This window comes from Mytilus galloprovincialis, chromosome 1 (assembly GCF_965363235.1).
Source record: "Mytilus galloprovincialis chromosome 1, xbMytGall1.hap1.1, whole genome shotgun sequence".
Classification (NCBI taxonomy): domain Eukaryota; kingdom Metazoa; phylum Mollusca; class Bivalvia; order Mytilida; family Mytilidae; genus Mytilus; species Mytilus galloprovincialis.
This window is the reverse complement of record NC_134838.1, coordinates 14,390,763-14,410,392: the sequence shown is the minus strand read 5'-3', so window position 1 is coordinate 14,410,392 and position 19,630 is coordinate 14,390,763. Positions and strand designations below refer to the sequence as shown.

The 19,630-nt window shown below is 31.2% G+C and overlaps 1 protein-coding gene across 2 annotated transcripts in view; it reads left to right on the top strand.

Annotated features, from left to right (window-relative positions):
- Nucleotides 1–5,389: 5,389 nt before the first annotated feature.
- Nucleotides 5,390–19,630, top strand: part of LOC143066311 (pleckstrin homology domain-containing family G member 7-like) — a 145,057-nt gene continuing 130,816 nt past the window's right edge. The window contains exons 1-2 of one of the 2 annotated variants that reach the window (XM_076239302.1): nucleotides 5,390–5,489; nucleotides 9,629–10,170. In XM_076239302.1, the coding sequence (XP_076095417.1) occupies nucleotides 9,783–10,170 (388 nt within the window). In that variant the 5' untranslated portion in view covers nucleotides 5,390–5,489; nucleotides 9,629–9,782. The remainder of the gene's footprint in view (nucleotides 5,490–9,628; nucleotides 10,171–19,630) is intronic. The other variant, XM_076239291.1, reaches the window with a different exon arrangement.

The window sequence follows — 19,630 nt, the reverse complement described above, 5'->3', positions numbered from 1 at the left end:
AACAGGAAGTATGAATAAAAGCTAACTTAGAAAAAAAAATGAAAGGTATATTTGAATGATTGTCTATATCTTTGTTTCCATTTTGTATTTCATTCGCATATGTGGCATTAACATTTTGTCTGTTCCAAATGACTTCACGCTATGTGTGATATGGTCTCATGATCGAATATTACATACGATGATTAAACGCATCGTTTCTATGTTTTTTTTTTAAAATTCTGCCCGATAAGTTCGCGTAATCGAATATTTCTCACGACGATTTCACGCATTGTTTCGCCCGATATGTTCACGTGATCAATATAACATACGATGAAATGTCATAGTCACTTTCTCTACAAGTAGATTGTATTTGGTAAAATACAATTAAACAATTGTTATATTCTATAAAGGTCACATTTAATTAGAAATCGTGGATGTCTTAAACCGAACATAAAAAGTAAAAGAATAATCGCCTAAATAATACATATGCATAATATGAAATATTAATATGCATTAAGGTTTTTCTCAAGTAATATTTCGTGGTATTCTGACAGCTTCTTTGAATTATTTGAGGAAACACGACAATAAAACTATGCATTGAAATTCCCTCTTCGGTAGTTATTTGTACAATGACGTCACGGTTATATCCAGTATCAAGTTGCAAGTTCTTTTATATCAAAACATAAAAAAGGAGATATTTGTACATCTAAATATGTCAAAATGTCAAAAGTCCTCGTACAATATTTGACGAATTTAATGTCATATATGCATGTGGGTTGTATCCATCTATCCTTAGCACTGTACATTTGAGTGAATTTGAAAAGTAAAAATAAGTGTTCCAATAAAACATTCATGATTTAACGTGCTATCATTTCAACGCTACAGCAATTCAAGCTTTTAAATGGAACTAGAAGAATTGAATGCTTCTATAAAGTTCATTTAAAAAAAGGCCATGATGAGCTCTGGTATAACTTTGTATTCGTAATGCGTTGTTTGTTCTTCGCTACATTTTAATGATAATCTTTATGTATTGGTCTTTGATGTTTATCATTTGTCATGTTGTTAACATGTTTTCGTTGCTAAGGCATATACATGACTTTTCTTGTAATCATTCATTCATTTATTATATTTAATACTCGTCTCCTCAGAATAAACGAAACATATTTTAACCAAACTTTGCATGACACTAAGGGTGTCCAGATTATATTTTGAATTAAAAATGTCCATAATGTCAAGCACTTTCAGCATGTATAAAATTATTAAATGACTCCGTACAGCAGTTATTGTATAAATTAAATGTTTTGACTAGTTCTAAGAACTTTGGCTGACATTACTATAGAAAGACACACTTTTGTTTAGTATCAATGCAAGATCTACACATTGAGGATATGTAATTACAATAAATGACATCTAAATGTAATAAATAATGCTACTTTTCTCTGTTTCGACCTACCAAAAGTCAATATATAATTATGATTCCTTGTTACCTACCATCGGTCAATACAAGATTCTACCCTTAACAACTATGATTACAGTAATAAACACATCAACTTTGTCCTTTCAACAGTAGAATTCATATCACAGATTAAGACTCTTTGAAACAAATCAATGTGAGATCACGACCTGATTATAAATATTAACAGATTTCCCAGATGAACAATTAAGAAAGCAAATACTCTGATGTGCTTGATGACACTATTATCATCATTACATCTCCAATGTATATGCCTTACCTGTTATATCAATATACCCATTACAAACGTGTAATTCAAGGATTATGAATATATTAAGTTGCACTATTCCTAAATTATATTAGAATGCAACAGGAAATAATATTTACGGATTTGTGATGTAGTGCATCCTCAAGGATTTAGAATTTTCGAAAATCCTTTGTACAGTGATGTCAGACTGAGTACGTAACTTAAAAAATATCATAATTATAATGGTTTTAATATCCCAGCTTCTAACCTAGCACAGAACTGAGATTGCAAACCCTTTTATCATAAACAGTATATTATTTCCCTTCAGGAACATAAAATGTATTTGAAAAAATATTGAAACTAGACTGCCCCTTAATAAACCCTTATATATATATATATATATATATATATATATATATATATATGTGTTGTTCAAATTATGTGTCAAATCGAAAGGTCAAAAAGAAGTCTAGATTAACTTTAAGCGCAGATTTACAAAAACATAGAGATTATAATGTTTCTTCTATATATTCCTTGAGAGCCTTAGGCCAAATGGGTGTATCGAATTGATACCCAGAGATTATTGTGAATGCAGATTAGAAGGAGGGTCTTCCAGTGATACCAGGTGTTATTGAAATGCATGATAAATGTAGGGTATCCTATTCTATTTAACGAAATCTGGGTGTAAATACACTTGTATCCAGACTTATGGAGTGACAAATGCAGGCATTATAACGCACTTATCGTTAACTCCTCGTCTTTTACACGATCTTCCACTTAGCCTTATCCCCAGATAAAATTGACGTCACAAAATTAAAAGCAAATATTTTCACGTCACAATGCCCACTGAGGCTTTGTCCTCAAATGACCCCAGGTCATGCTGAGTAGATTATTCATAAAACGGAAATTTGATACTCGTCTATAATATTTCATGCAACTATCTTTCTTCCTTATTTTTTATTTAACCAATACTTCTGTTCTGATTGCCTCTTATAGTTTCAAGTAACTAAAAGTGTGTCTAATCTTATGGCAATTAAACAGAAAAGATTTCAAATTTCAAAAAGAAAAAAAGAAATACAAAAAACTCAAAGCAACATTAAAGTCACACATACAGAACCTATGAATTTAGCGGTTTTATGAAGTCCTCTAAAATGTTCTCTGGATTTTGTAAACATCATTTTAAAGATAATTTGTTTTCGTTTAATGCTATTTGGTAAATAATTGTACCAAGAAAGGGAACATTCTCCCTTGAAATCTCATTGCACTAAGTATCTTTCTTTATTCCAGCCATTGAATACTATCCTTGCATCAAATTTGTTTAGACAAAGATTGGCACCCTTTGGTTGTTTAACCAGCAAATATGTCCATTGAAACTCATGGTGTTGTTCCTTTCGTAAATCCTAATTGAACTGATAAGGCTTATGTTGATTAAAATTGAATAAATTTCCTTCGAATTGTTCATTAGGGCAATTTTCTGTCCGTTGATCGATATTCATTTATGTGTGTCTTTCACTTTCGCTACTACTCATGTTTTGACATGAATATCAATAATGTGATTTTTACAAATTTCCTGTTTACAAAACTTTGAATTTTTCGAAAAACTAAGGATTTTTTTTATCCCAGGCATAGATTACCTTAGCCGTATTTGGCCCAACTTTTTGGAATTTTGGATCCTCAATGCTCTTCAACTTTGTACTTGTTTGGCTTTATAAATATTTTGATATAAGCGTCACTGGTCACTGATGAGTCTTGTGGAGACGAAACGCGCGTCTGGCATACTAAATTATAATCGTGGTTCCTTTGATAACCATTTTGTTCTCTACCTCCATGACATGTCCCGTTTCGTGTCATAGAGTCTTCCACTATAGATGACACGTGACTCAACTTGTTTATACACAGATACTATGTGTATCTTCGGAACTTGCTTTCGAGACGACATCAAGTTGTACTCATACATTGTTGTTGATATGGACGATGTCTATCAATACATTTCTAACATACAAGTGAAAAGTTTAGCTAGCTATAAAACCAGGTTTAATCAACCATTTTCTACATAAGAAAACTCCTTTTTACCAAGTCGAGAATATGACTGTTGTTATCCATTCGTTTAATGTGTTTGAGCTTTTGTTTTTGCCATTTGTTAAGGGACTTTCCGGTTTTGTATTTTTACGATTTTACTATTTAGTTTATATTGTTCCAAAGAAATAAGGAAGCTGTCAGAATATTTGCATTTTTATTCTTTTTCTCAATAGAGCTTAACTTTACAGTTTAATAATTATGTGTAAACAGTTTAATCTTCCAACAAGAATTGCATCAGCATACAGAACAAAAATACGGTAGATTATCGCGATCAACATTTCAACTTAAATATGTTTTTTTCTTTTCATTTTCACCCTCATACTGATATTAACAGCTATTCGCGTTGCTATAGAAACGGACCCTCAACCGCCTTAATAGCACCAACATGATTAGTATCTTAACGTTCTAATATATGTATTAAACAAAAATTTTAAAGAAAATAAGTTCATCACTTCTTTTTGAACATTTTTGTAGAAGCTGACAAGTTCATTGTTTTAGACAAGTGGATTTTTTTTACTATACATCATATTTTTCCGTTGAATTCACAAATTTGCATGATTTGTTTGAAGTCGTATCAATAGAGGCAAAGGCAGTATACCGGTGTTAAAAAGTCATAAATAAATAGAGAAAAGACAAATCCGTGCTTTTTTATACACATTTGCGGGAAAGCGAATTACGTTTTATGGTGTGTTGTCATGCAACGTATGTCTGAACTTTTAGGATGATCTTTCTTTTTATTGATGTAATTAATCAATTAAACCTGTATAATTATCTAAATTGTTTGTGGTGATCGCAAAATAAAAAAAATAAGACTATTGCCGACGCTGAAACCCGTCTAAACTTTGCTGTAGGTGTAATGTTTTTGGGGGTTTGCCTTTGCTGTTCTTCCAGTCACTGTCGAAAACTTCTAAATTATTTTGACGCTCCAAATATTCTTTTCTTCATTCAAGCAACCAAATTTATAATATATTGAAAGATGATCTACGACAGTTACACCTTTTCAAGCCAGTTGCTTTTATCTGGCAATTAATGAAAAATGCATATGTAGACAAAAGTAATCTCACAAACTATACCTCATTGAATGATTTGATCAGTACTTACTATGTTAGCTAACCAATATATATATATATAAATAGAAAGTAGATTGTGGCGGCACAAGAATATGAAAAGATTTATAAGGATATGTGGTATGATTGATTATGAGATTACCACAAAAAGTTCCATACATACGCAGATTAAAACTAATACCAAACCTTTTAAAGGCAAGATTGATGCATTTACCAACAGAATCAATTTTGTTCAAGGTAAATCCATTTTAAACAGCAAAACCAGGAGGACCATCAAAATCATTCAAGTGTCAAAACAAACGAATGAAAATACAAGTATTTTCTTGGAAAAATTACTGTAACAATTAAATAAAAAACAATCACAGTTGCGTAAAAATGTCTGGAACGATACCACTACGGTAAAAATAATTGTGTAGATAGAATAAAATAGGCGATTTTCATTACAATTACATATCGATATAGACACGGTATACAATAAATAATGTTTAATCAATGATTTTAGGAAGCACATGTTTATTCTTGATAACAGTGGAAGATCAGGAGTAATAATCAATTACTGACTTTTTTCATAATAGGTGTGACGTAAGCACGATTGACAGGTCTGACAAAGTGCAAATTTAGAACGTTAAAAGAATTAATTTTGGATAAAATAGTGCTTATTTGGGTAAGTTTTTTCATAATATTATGGAGTAAGATGTGCATATATATAGTGCTTTGTGATATAATGATTGTTCTATTTAATCTAATCTCCTGTTTATATAAAACAAAATTGAAAAAAATGAACGTTGCTCAGGAACATTATCTTCATATGCTTCACATCAATGCTTATAATTTCATTGTGGCTTAAAATGTGATAAAACATTGAAATGTTCAATAGAAAATTTAATTACGAATGCTTCAACGAACCTCAACTAAGTCTTATACTTGTAAAACGCAAAAAACAAGGTCACCTTATAAGTGATTGACATTTGAAATGTAGTGAATCTGTTGAGTATTGGAAATGTTTTTTTTTAATTAAAAATAATCTCAGATTGCATTTTATAAACAGTCTTATACATAGAGGTAAAAACTTGGATTTTTATAGACAATGTCACACATTGATATTCTAAACAAACCACATCGTATAAATCATGTGATAAAATTCAGTTATTGATATTCTGTTGACAATCAAACTATTGGAATCAATGTTTTTTTTTGTTTTTGTTTTTTTTAATAAAACCAGTATTTTAGGGTCTGTCAACAAACTTGTTTCTGGATTACTTTCGTTTTTTTCCAGTAACCTATACTGCGTTTCAGAAGTATTGCTAAGCTTCTTTTATGAACAAACGAATGTAGCTTATACGTGGATTTTAAGATAACACAATCTGTTAGAAAACACACATTTTTTTCTCTCCATGTAATGGAGTTGTAACATTTAATAAATTAACATTCACTCGAGTATAAATCACGCTGAACGTACAAGTTTAGTTATTAAAGAAAATAATTGGAACGTATTAAATTTAAAAAAGACCAGTTGATGCAGATTTTACGAAAAAGGCAACAATAGTATACCAAAATTATCATAAATTTGGCAAAAACAATTCACAAACCTAACCTGAGGGAAACACGAATATCTTGTTATCTCATTAAAAATTAAACTAAATCATTTTAACAAATATTTGTCTGACATAGACATCGGCAAGACAAAATAGAAGTACAACAAACTTGGTTTGTTAAGAACATGTATTTTAATGTCTCGTTTAAGTCGGAAATGATTTTACATCTCTCTTCGACGGGACTGTTCATTCATTCAAAATTAGATTTCATGTCAGGGATCCACAAGAGGAATGTTACTTTTTTTAAGTACGCTTTCCGCATAATAGTTGGCATCGGCAATGAATTGCTCAAATAAGGTGACTGTGTTGATTGAATTCATCAATTTAACTTGAGAGGCTTAAAGGGTTCCATGAATATGGTTTTGTCCTTTTCATTTCTTAAGTTCATCTTGAAATTACTTTTGTATTCGGTTTTTATGTGACATTTTCTAAAAACGATATTACTTCTATTCGCACATAGTGAACTAATCATATTTCAGTGGCATTTAATCAGCATATACATTTGAAGTATATCGTGTGGCAAAACGGTATTTCTGAATTTCGTTGATAAATATTCAAATCAAACAAACTATGCTTTCTGCAGGGTAAATTACCTTTTGAAAGGCAGGACGTATGCTCACAATTAAAACAAATATTAGGAAGACGTGCTCTGCTTGCCAATTATACATATATCCACTAGAAACCATGCTGACATAACAATAGTAAACAACAGTCAACTTTAAATCTTCAACAAATTCTATATAGTGCGACCTACATTTTTTGGTAGGACAGGGGTGTAACAGGACAACATAAGAACAAACTGTTAACATCTATTGGAAATGAAAATATAAATACTTTAAAAATTCTTTGGCAGAAGAACATGTTTTATGTATGAGAAAGTAGAGAGCATGTTTTAAAGACCTGTTGGTGATCTTCTGCTGTTGTCTGCTCTATGTTGTCTCTTTGGCACATTCCCCATTTCCATTCTCAATTTTATTTAAAGTTGACCTACGTACACAAGTGCGAGATTAATACCCATAAATTGAACGAAAAAGAATACGTTGCCACAGAAAGCATATAACAAAGAAGTTGTTTTCCCTGGTTTTTCAAAGACCGGTCATACACTACTCATATCAATGACCCACTGCACCAAATCATGACAAAATCCCTGCGCTAAACATTAGTCGGTAATGCAACGTTGCTGGACAGATGTGTTATAAACACTTACACATCCTGCCTGAGCGTAATCAGTTTATGATATATTTCTTTTGTAACGTTATTGATAGTGTAATTGTTTTCAACCGATCAGCGAACACTATTGGCAATTTGTTTCTATCTATCATATCAATAGAAAAGAATTTAGCACATTTCATTTATCCTGTTCATAACAAACTCTTAGAAAATGATTTTTGATTTATTCGACAAACTATTGGCTAAGAAAATTTAAGGAATCATCTGGTTAAGTTTGAAATGGATTTATCGCTGTCAGCTTTACAATAACTTTGATAAGGATTAGTCAATATTTCTAATGGTGTAGTACGTTCTCCATTAAGATAAATTGCCTCCATCGATGAAATATTCCTTGTAGAGTTTCAATTAACTCTAGTTTCTCGGTTATTTAAAGGTAAGCAAATTTAATTTGAAAGTATGATATATTTATGTTTCATTGTTTATTATGTATTCGTTTTGTCTTAAATATTTTCGATTATAAATATAAGTGTTCATATTTAGAATTTGATGAGTTTTTAACAAAAACCTGAAAGAAAGCGTATAAACACATGATATATTATTTCCACCATAATCCCATCAAATGTAATACCCTGCATTCATCATGCTTTATAGTGAAATAAGGTTTACATCCCAACTCCTTTGTTCTAACAGGGGTGATCTGAGCCGGATCACCCCAGTTTAAGTTTCTTTGTTATGCATGCTTTCCTTTGTTCTGTAACATTTTGGCGGGAATGTCAAATCCAGTATAAAACTTATAATTAATTATACGGAGAAGACTATCTATCAAAATTCACGTAGAAAAAATCCAGTGTATATGCTGGGATTCGAACTCAAGACCTTAAGTATATAAAGCCACGACACATACCACTTCACCAGGACGACTGGATACGAACTATCAGAAATTTAACATACTTAAAGGAAGCAAGATATATTTATAACTGGGGCGAGTTGGATGACTTTTATTCAGTGGGGTTTAAATCCTTTTCGTTAAATAAATGAGTTGTCAGACTGATTGTGCAATTTGATTTTACACTTTTTTAAAGTTGGGCGAGTCGGTTACAATAGTGGGGCGATTTTTTCATAAAGTGGCGATATAGTGTGGGCCGATTGGCCAGTGGGGCGAGTTGACATTGTTTGATATCAACTCATCGTGTTAGGGGGTCATAAAGGGTATACATCATATAGTAATATATAAAGTATATTATAATGGTTGTGTGGCGTTCTAAACTAGATTTTATGAATTGTAAATGGTTTTTCGTCTAATCTAAAACAGCTGGGATGTAAAATAGTTATCCCATTCGGACTTGGTGTGTCAGTGTATTAAGATCACCCTCTGGCCTCCGGCCATCGGGATGATCTTACATTGACACACCGCGTCCTTATGGGATAACTATTAATTAATTGCTGATTAACGCCCCCTCCAAAACCATTTAAAGCTCTTATTTTGCATTGACCATAATGTACTAGTGTAAATTAGACAGTTTTATTTTGTGTAACACAATGAAGGAAATTTAATGTTATCACGTGACATCACAGTTTTCGTTGTGTCCAACAGGAAAAATCACTCATGCCAGACGAACGAACTTCGCCACTAATTCCATAACAAAAAAAAAATGAAACTATGTGATGAAGAACGCAGATTCAAAACGTACCAAGAAAAGTGATGAACTATGATTTAGGATTTCGTGTAATTCCAAATACATTTTGACAGTATAAGAAGACAAAATTGTTTCCTCTTTTAGATACGGTGTCTTCAAATATTATCAACAAAGGGACGTTGGTCATTAAATTGTTAGTTTTCTTATAATGTTCAAGCCTACAGACTATTTGGGAATTTGGGAATAATAGTTGTTTAATAACGGATAAAACACTGTTATAGTAAAGATAGTATCTCTTTTGTTTAAATATTCTGTATAACAATTGTTAACATACGTCATATAACTGATTCTTACTGAACAGAAATAATAAAATTTAATTGATATGGATTATTTATTTTTAGAATTAAATTGGAATGGTAAAGTGGTGAAAAAAAATCTTGAAAACCAACGCTTTAAAGGATTAACGTCTTCATAAATTGTGAAAACCCTAAAAAAACACATTTGAAAATTGATATATTAAGCGGACTACGTTTAAATACATTAGTAATTATAACAATGCCACGTGTTCATCCGAACGACAAGAAAGAGGAGAAAAGTAAACGATTTAGGCTAAAATCTAAATCTTCTGAGTCAAAAGAGGAGAGTTCCGAATCGGAAGAAAGTTTATACAACTCTTGGAAAAATAAACTGAAGAGACTCAAACGAAACAGAAGGATAAACAAAACTGAACAAGATAAACAGCATCAAACAGCGGATATATCAAAACCCAATGAAAGTAATCCTGTAAAATCTAATGTAAAGACTAAATCGAGAAAGAAAAAGAAAGAAAATGGAGAAGTGGACTGGGAAAGTAAAACACCATTTGTTTTTACTTTTTCCCCAAACAGTTTCCCGCCAATTGCAGAAGCAGAAGAAACATTCTTCATTGAAGACACTATTCCAGGTAAGCTTGCTCATGTTGCTGTTGTTTCCTTATTCATACAAACAAATTTATTAACATGTTTATATAAGAATTCCTGGACTCTAATATTGAAATTCTTCTATTCGTTTTACATACAAGAAAAAGGGTGATAATTAATATTTCGTTCAGTTTGTACACTGCATATAATGACAACCGATTGGACTATATTATTATTATATTATATTGACATCTAATATCTTAAACCTGATTTTAAGTCGCAAAAATAAGGCAATGTCCTGATACAATTGCATCTCAATGATATCCTTACGTCGACTGTTATATCATGTTGTCGGCATGCGAATATGTTATTCAAAGACTAAGGGCTTGTTTCTTCCAATTATGATAAGAAGTTTGAAAATACTGATGAATATATATATATCATAATTGTACATAGTTTAATTTTGGATGTAACGCGTCTTCTGATTGGCTGATGTTATTTTGTTATCAACCCATAGACATAATTTAGTCATGTGACCGTGACGTCATCAACGTTTTTTCATGGTTTTCTACGGTTTAAAATGGAATTGAGAATTAAATTATAAGAAATGACTGTAATATTTTTTCTGTCTAGTCGAAATAACATAAAAAATGTGGAGCACACTGTTCAATAACCCGCTACGCGCGTTATTCAGAGTGCACCAAATTTATTTCTCCATAGACAGAAAAAATATTACAGTCATTCCTTAAATAATATATTTAGTTCACCACATAAATATATATATGTCATTCTTTAAATAAATATATGATGGGTAAAGTAGTACGTCTGCCAGTTTATATTGTGTTTGAGAATGTCGCTTAGTAATCTTTTTGGACACAGGCACTTGTTTAAAAAAATTTCCCGTATACCTTAATATTATTAATTCATATGTTTTAACTAATTTGATTCGTTCAGGAATAGTCACATGTCAAACTATATTTTCGAAGGTTGATAGAAAACGGCGGATAGCAAAAAGCATATTGCACAGAAAAAAAACATATTGGACGGTTATTTTTAGAATATCTAAAAACCGACATACTTTGTGACGTCATGTTATGAATTTCATGATATTGTTGAATTTTTTTTTAGTTTTATAAAAAAAATATATTTTAACGACTATTTAAAGAAAAAAATTGTCAAATACACAAGATGTAAAGAAAAACAAATGTAAATGAAATAACAACTTATATGTTGTTAATGTCTAGGAGACAATGTGATATTTATAAAATTCTCAACAAAATAAAATGACGATTTTGATACAAATATGGTCGGAAATTAATAATATAACAATTATGGCCTATTTATGAGGTCAATACAGGATATATCGACCCAAAGAAGTATATAGACCTCGGACTTCGTCCTCAGTCAATATACTTCTTTCAGGTCTTGTATCGACTTCATACAAAGACTATAATTGTATAATATAGATGTGTAATATTAAGGTATATAGGAATATATTTTTTCTGGGACAAGTGTTTGTGTGTTTGGAGACTAGTTACATTTTAGTTACCATGGCAGGTAGATACATAGATATCAAAACAGAATAGGTGGAAATAGCCGACGAGTTTGTATCTATTCCACGTTATCTTCGCATTTGTGAGGATATTAACCACAAGGTATTATAATATATACTAGTTGTGTCCTTTTTTAACAGTTATATGTTTTATTGACCATGACCAATGATCATTTAGCGAAATGGTTAGAGGTCCCTGTAAGTCTGTACTTTGTAAGGCTCCCTTTTAGTACTGATTTTCACGTCAATGCATTTTCACGTAGAATACCAGCTAAATGGAGCATATGTATACGTAAATACAGTAACAAAAATACAGAAGCAATTAAGCTTTTATTTGCATCTCCTCATATACATAAATAAATTGACCACAAATATTCAGATGAGAAAGGAAATAACGTAGTCATGTAATCAGTTCAAGGGAAAAGTCGACACAAATAGAGAATTAAAAACACAATAGTTTGTCTTTGTGCGAGTAAGGCAAAGGATTCTTTATTGTACAGCACTGTCCTCTGCACAAAAGATAAATAGATAATAAAACATATGATATATGAAGACATGTGTATTGATAATGTTGACAAAATAACTCATAAACATCGACTTTCGTGCTGAGAATAGGAAATTGAAGATGCATTAATTTAGACCTTTATAAAATGGTTTTACTAAATGTGCCATGGGTATGAGGACTATTTTCACGCAATAATTGTTTACATAGAGTCTTTTTTAAACCTTAAGGTCTCTAATACGTGATTCTATAACATCATATTGATAGAACGTATAGAAATTTATTTGTTTAACGCATGGGAGCGGATTAAAATCTTCAGTGATTTCCCTTGATATCGGTTGCTGTTTGCTTGGTTTTATCAAGATTTTGATTTTTGCTAAAAGATTCATTGTTTTGGTTTACTAGTATGTGGTAATTTTGAATTCGATATATAACTTGACTTGGTTTGTACCATTACTTCATTATCTTTATCATAATCTAGCCCAAAAAGGTACCTCCTTTATCAAGTGTTTTTCTATCATGTCTCATCCTCCATTACATATATACTGATCAGAAATTAACTTGTTGCAAGATCCAAACATTAACTATGCTCTTCATTTTTGGAGGAAATAAAGATATATGTGTTACCCTCCTCGGTATCATTACAAGTTGAATATTCGACAATTCCTCAACAATCAGATTGGTCACTTTTAATTTGACCGTTCTTCGTATGTATTTGTGGTTAGATTCCTAAACTTAAAACATAACTTCCAAATCGTAATGGATTCCAGCAATAATGTAGACAGACTATTGAATAGACGAAGTAAACACACCAGACGACAGGGACATTGATACAAATTTTAAATAGAAAACGACTTGTCGTCTGCGAATTCTCACGCGACAACTATCTGCAAAGATTCAAGCGTCGCAAGACATCTGTTGCATCCCAGGACAAATAGGATGCTTTTTCTCACAAGGTTTATTAAGGTTTAATTTTTGTTTGAAAATTACATAAATTATTGAATGACTACTTGAGGAAATTGATATTCTCTAAACATGGATATTTATATGACACGTTGACACTTACTACAAAGTAGAAAGAAAATTCCTTTTATATATCAACTATCTATTTTATGATCCTTTTAAAGACGAGGAAATGGATCTTAATTTTACTCTGGAGGATACGAAATTCTTGTGGGTTTTTACAAATGCTATCGCTGTAAATTGTTCCGTGAATTTTTTCACGCAATATCTGTCAAATTCCTATATCTATTCTTTACTCTACGGACAATTGTGGATCATCCAATAGAAACATTTCAAAGGTACCGTTTTATAATCTAGTGCACTTTATGTATTTCTGCCAAAAGTGTACACATAAACATCGTGATTGGTTATAAACATTCCACCAAATATGTTACGGTAATTTTCTTTTTGGGGTACGAACAATTAAGTTACCCATAGTCCTTAAGTCTCTGAAAATGCCAATTGACCTACAGTGCATGATTTACACAACAAAAAGTTCGTTATCCTAACGGTACATGTTAATTAAAAGAATTAATGCAACTGTGTTTCATATAAAACTATAAATATCTTCATTGTGAAAGGTAAAACATATCTTATTCTCAAACCTCTGTGATGTTAACCAAAACTTTAAAGTGCTGGTTTAGTTGATCAATTAGTTATGAGATTCTCTCCTTCATGAAGTGTGAAACGAGGTTTCTCCACGCGAGATTTTCAAATAAAAACGTAGATGATAACGTCTTTCTTGCCCAATACGCTGCAGTAAGTACCGATTATCAGGTTGTCTGCGAACTGAACCGTGATATGCAATTTTTTAAGAGCTGAGCAGAATGATATATACAGTGGGACGCCAGATAAGATGTGTTCTTTTCATTTGACGTCAAAAGGTATGATCGCATATTTGTTTGTGATGAAATAATTAGTTATTTCAGTGATTAGCAAAACGTTATAATCTTATTTTGACTAATGAAGAACTGAGACAAAACGAACTAAAAAAGTATAAATAAGCCACCCACAAGAGAATCGTCAATATACATATTTCATTGAGTGAGCGCAGATGCAAACAGTTGGGTTTTCTGCTTACCTATGGCTTTGTAAGAGATAAATCAGATGATTCAATAATTTGTCATTATACAAGTATATTTAGACGAGCATGTGGAACATTGTTTTCATCATTCTTTTTTTTCTTCATTTTTTATGATGAATGTACTTTTGAAGGATGTAACCTTCAATTGACCTTCAAATAACCTTCTATGATTGATATTGCGTACTACTCCTGTTGTTTGTTTTCGATGTTTGCAATAGAATTTATAGCAGTAATTTTTATTTTAGAATGACTAGTTATCTAATTTCTGTTCCATCACAGCACAAATCATATAGATAAAAAAAAAAAACAAACGTTGAGGTAAAAGTCATTGCTCTATGCTCTTTCCATGAGTTGGCGAAATGATATATTCTGTTTTTAACGCGAAAAGTACAATAGTTTTACAGCCCTTGAAAAATAAATTGAAACATCTTTTGGCATTTAATTGGTTTCAGTCTATCAACCTTTTCGATAAATTGATGGAATGTAGTCTGGTAAAATATTGCCTCTAATGTTTAACAGAATTGAATACCTATTTGATTTCAAATCTAGTTTAACTATGCTCGATTAACCAATAGTTCGGAAAGTTTACCTTGTTATGAAGCTGGTTTAAGTGTAAATAAATCATTTGTAAGATGTTTTCTGTTTTTAAAGACAAGAAACAAGACAAAAATAATAAAAATAGAAATACTTCACTGGTTTTTGGTGGTTTATTGTTTGCTATATCATATAATAGAATTGATAGATCGGACATACATGTATGAAAAGCATACATATTCAGAAAAAAGGATGGCAAGCTACTCAACGAAACACCCAAAGGTCCCATTCAGTTATGACAACAACAAAAAAAAAAAAAAAATAAAAAATAACACAATGTATTGTATCCAAAAGTTTTTTGTATCACATTTTGGTCGTAGTTTGTATGTTAGCATTAATTTAGTGAAATATATAAAACAAATCATTTGTATAAAAAAATAAACACATAATGGAAGTTGCAAAATGCGTATCTTATAAATCGCTAGAACTTCGAATAGTGAAGAAAGGAAATTGGAGATTTATCCAAACATTGTAAAGGAACTCATAAACAACAAGCATGTGTCCCAAGTACACGGATGCCCATTTTTCAGTGGACCGTGAAAATGGGATAAAATCACTAATTTGGCATTAAAATTAGAAAGATCATGTCATAGGTTTTCTAAGTGTCAAGTCGATTGGACTTCAACTTCATCAAAAACTACCTCGACCAAAAACTTTAACCTGAAGCGGGACGAACGGACGGACGGACGGACGCACAGACCAGAAAACATAATGCCCATAAATGGGGCATACAAATCAGGTAGAAAGAAACTACATTCATAAAATAATTTCTTTAAAAATTATTTGATAATGACGTATATAAGCTTACAATTGCTTGATTATTGTTTGCCGAAACTTCAAGTTATCAAAGCTAACGGTTTTGTTGTTCAGCTTCAAACGATTTGTTAGAAGAATGCGAGGCAAAACGGCGATTCTTCCCTATGAATTATGTAACAAAACCCTTCGTCAATCTGTTTATAGACACAAACTAGATAGGAAACTTATACTATAGATCGAAGGTTTATATTATATAATAACGACAGTAATGAGCAATTGTTATGTTGTTGACATGTCAGAACAATACAACAGCTGACTCTTTCTTCTTTGTTTACATTGCTATTGCCAACATAAATTGCATGGTTTTACGGCTATGTCATCGAACTGTACCGTGTTTTAATAATTTTCCTTTTATGTTTGCAAATTAGTTGTAAGTTCTGAAGAGTTGTGTTATTCAATACTGAGATTTGTGCATCGATAGTGAGTTATTCAAGTAGTTTATGGAATAAATGCATTAAAATGGTAATGCAAAGTATTGGAGATCTAAAAAGGTGACAGCCTGCTTGATCTTTTATGTATGTTTGAATAAGCACAAGGTTCTTTTCTATCTTGCGCTATGCTTTTTTTTTTATCTAAACAAATAACTTATTAAACAGGCAGTTTACAAATTGTTCAGGAAATAACTGAACTCTATAGATCATTTGGTCTCTTTGTGAAGGGAGTCATACTGCATCTTCTTAATTTTATATGTATAGCTCATAAACATGAAGTTTAGAGAGAAAAAAAAAATCCCAAAATTGTTTTTATTAAAGTATTTCTTTATCCTTGAATTGTAGTAAACTTCTGTCTGTCTGTCTCTCTCCCTCTCTCTTCGCACGGGTTTTACTGTCATTCTTTTATTGCCTTTCTGTGTTATAACACATACAGGAATCTTAATCTAATATAAAAGGAGAATGACATCTTATAATATAGCGTAAAGCAGTATTCAAATTCATTAGACAGTAAAAAACTTAACTATATGAGTCTGAAAAATAATTTTCTACACTTTGGGAGATTGATAAGCTTTTTAATGACTGTAGTTTGACCTCTAGGTTTATGTTGACCTCTAGACTTCTATTATATTTTTGTGTCGCATGGTATTGCTGTTCCATGAACGTGGTTTCATTGTTTACATCTATTCCTTTTTTTATATTTTGCTGTTTGATGTGTAATCTTCAGTTACTGGACATCGCAATTGTTTCCCGAACAACTGTATGTATGTAGACCAGCGTAAAAAGAACTGTTATTTGATTAATGGTGAATTCATATAGTCCCTGGGATTGTTGACTCGTGCATTTCCATCCACGTCATTTTCCATACAATAATTGTCTTCGAAAGTTTAACCGAAAAGACCTTCGAAAAATTTCCAAATCATTTTCCAGTTTTTTGTTGAACGTTTTGTTTAAGAATTGAATGCTTCTTTTTGTAAATTTATTGGGGTGTAAAAGCGTTGACCGAAGTACATTTTGTATGAAGCGCAACCCTATAAAGTTACAAAAAGAAGCATTCAATACTTATAATTACATTTTTTTAGCTATGATCATGAAAACACGAATTTTATATATATATTTTTTTATTTAATTCACCTGTGCACTTTATTGTTGGACCACGTGTTATCATGAATGAAAAGTTGTATTGAGCAATGCAACTGCTTACGGAATAACACGTGATGTGCAGTTAGCCAATCAGAATAAAGTATTATAATGAAACATACATCTAATGTAATTATTTATGTATGTACCGCGTATTCATTTTAACCCAATATATGTGATATAATAAAACCATATACTAATTGTTTTTATACCAAATGTCTTTTTCGTTCCGCTTTATCAACATTTAAATTTAATCATTCTCAAGTTATTATAAAAGTATCCACAACACATTTTTTGTAAGAATCTTCACCAAATCAGCAGTAAGAAGTTTGTGTAGACTGGTTCCCTTTTATCTGTTTTGCTCTGACATCAAGGGTTCCCAGATACCCGTATGTTGTAAGGTAGAGAACCAGTCTAGAATTTTGTAAAGCCAATATTTAAAAATATTAGACTTAAAAGATCTAATAATGTCAAAAAGTAAATTAAAACAAATGTTAAAGTATCATCCGTAGAGACACAATTATAATGCTAATGACTCTTTCTTATTTAGCAAAAAAAAAAAAAAACAACATTTTATCATCGTACATATTAAAAATTTTCTTTACAAATAAAGATGCATGTAATGTATTGCAGGTATAAAGATAAACATTTAAAAGTCGTTTATACACTCGGTGCAAGGTAAAAATATATACAGACAATACGAAACCGGAGTAACACTTGACGAGTCTCGTAAATGTCTTCATGTTTTTAAAGCTCGTATAAATAAATTATTTATTTTTTGAACATGTTCGTGTAGTGTTCATCTATTATCGAATGATCGCCTTGCTTATCTTCCAGATTGTGCATTGTTACAGATATAAACACCTGAAGTTGTAAATGCAAAGTAAAATAAACAATGATTTCCCCTTACTTCAACTATATATTATATAACAAAATGAGTTTTATTTCTTATTGAGATTTTATTTACAATTTATTACCTAAAAACGGAAAATAATTGATCTTGCTATTTCAGATATTCTTTCAGTTGCTATCAAGTTAATCTCTTATCAGGTATAAAACAAAGAACTGTCACAGAAAAAGTGGTTTAAAAGGCATAAATAAAATTGCTTGGGACAAATGGCATCCGCCTGAATACTAAATTGAGATAATATTTTCATTTTTCATTATCTATCAGAAGCAGCTGGTATCATATCTCTCATTATTGCTGCTTTATGTTTCATTTGTGTCCTTTTTTTTTTCTTTTTATGCTTCCGGAGGTAGTTTATCTGAAACAGGGCTTGTGACTTTTATGTAAAAAAGAAATTGATACCATCGCCGATTTTTTTAAAGCCATACATATATGCAATGTGAAACCATTTTCTTCACATCGCCGATTTTTTAAAGCCATACATATATGCAATGTGAAACCATTTTCTTCACATCGCCGATTTTTTAAAGCCATACATATATGCAATGTGAAACCATTTTCTTCACATCGCCGATTTTTTAAAGCCATATTATTGAGGTTATATAAAAGAAGAAAAATCAACCCTGCTAATATAGCTATAACCGAATATAAATATACTTCCAAAGTAAGCTCTAATTTGAGAAATGTGTAATGTTGGTTAGATTCAAACAAGCTACCCTTTGGCAATAAATGTATAGAATGAAGATGTTTTATTAATAAAATTATGTTCTCTCCATTCAAATTGCTATCCAAGCATCTTAAAACTACTTCACTATATTGAAATGAAAATTCAATGACTTTCTATCAAACAATCTTTATCATATTCTGAGATTTAAAAAAAAAAAATGTGTCCTTACTTCATTTTAAAGCAGAAAGATCATTTTGTCTATATGACTTGGAAATTTCACAATTGTATGACACATTTTTGAAAGGTTTGCGTTATATCGCAAAGGTTTGCGTTATTTCGCAAAAGGTTTGCGTTATAACGCAAAGGTTTGCGCTATATCGCAAATGTTTGCGTTGTAACGCAAAGGTTCGAGTTAAACGCAAACATAGGAAGAAATATTTAAAAAAAAGTTGTGTGGCGTTAATACGCTTCCGTAAAATTCTCAAAGCATTTTATTCAACATTTCATAAAATTAACCTGACTCGATAAATATTGCCAATGAACGCTGCCTCTGAATTAGTTCCAATACAAATAAGTCGTTGTTCAATAGTAAACCTTATCTTTCGGGTTGCACAGTAATTTAGACTTCAGATTTAGACACTTATATTAAGGTCCTTAACCTTGACTTCTTATAATTGATTTTATTGATAATACACTAGTTCAGGGAAAGCTTGTTTGCGACCTAGAATTCTGAGTGAGTCAAGAGTTTAATTAAAAAGTCATGCGAGAATATGCGAGTTTTGGTTGAACGGGGGGCAAAGTCATGATGA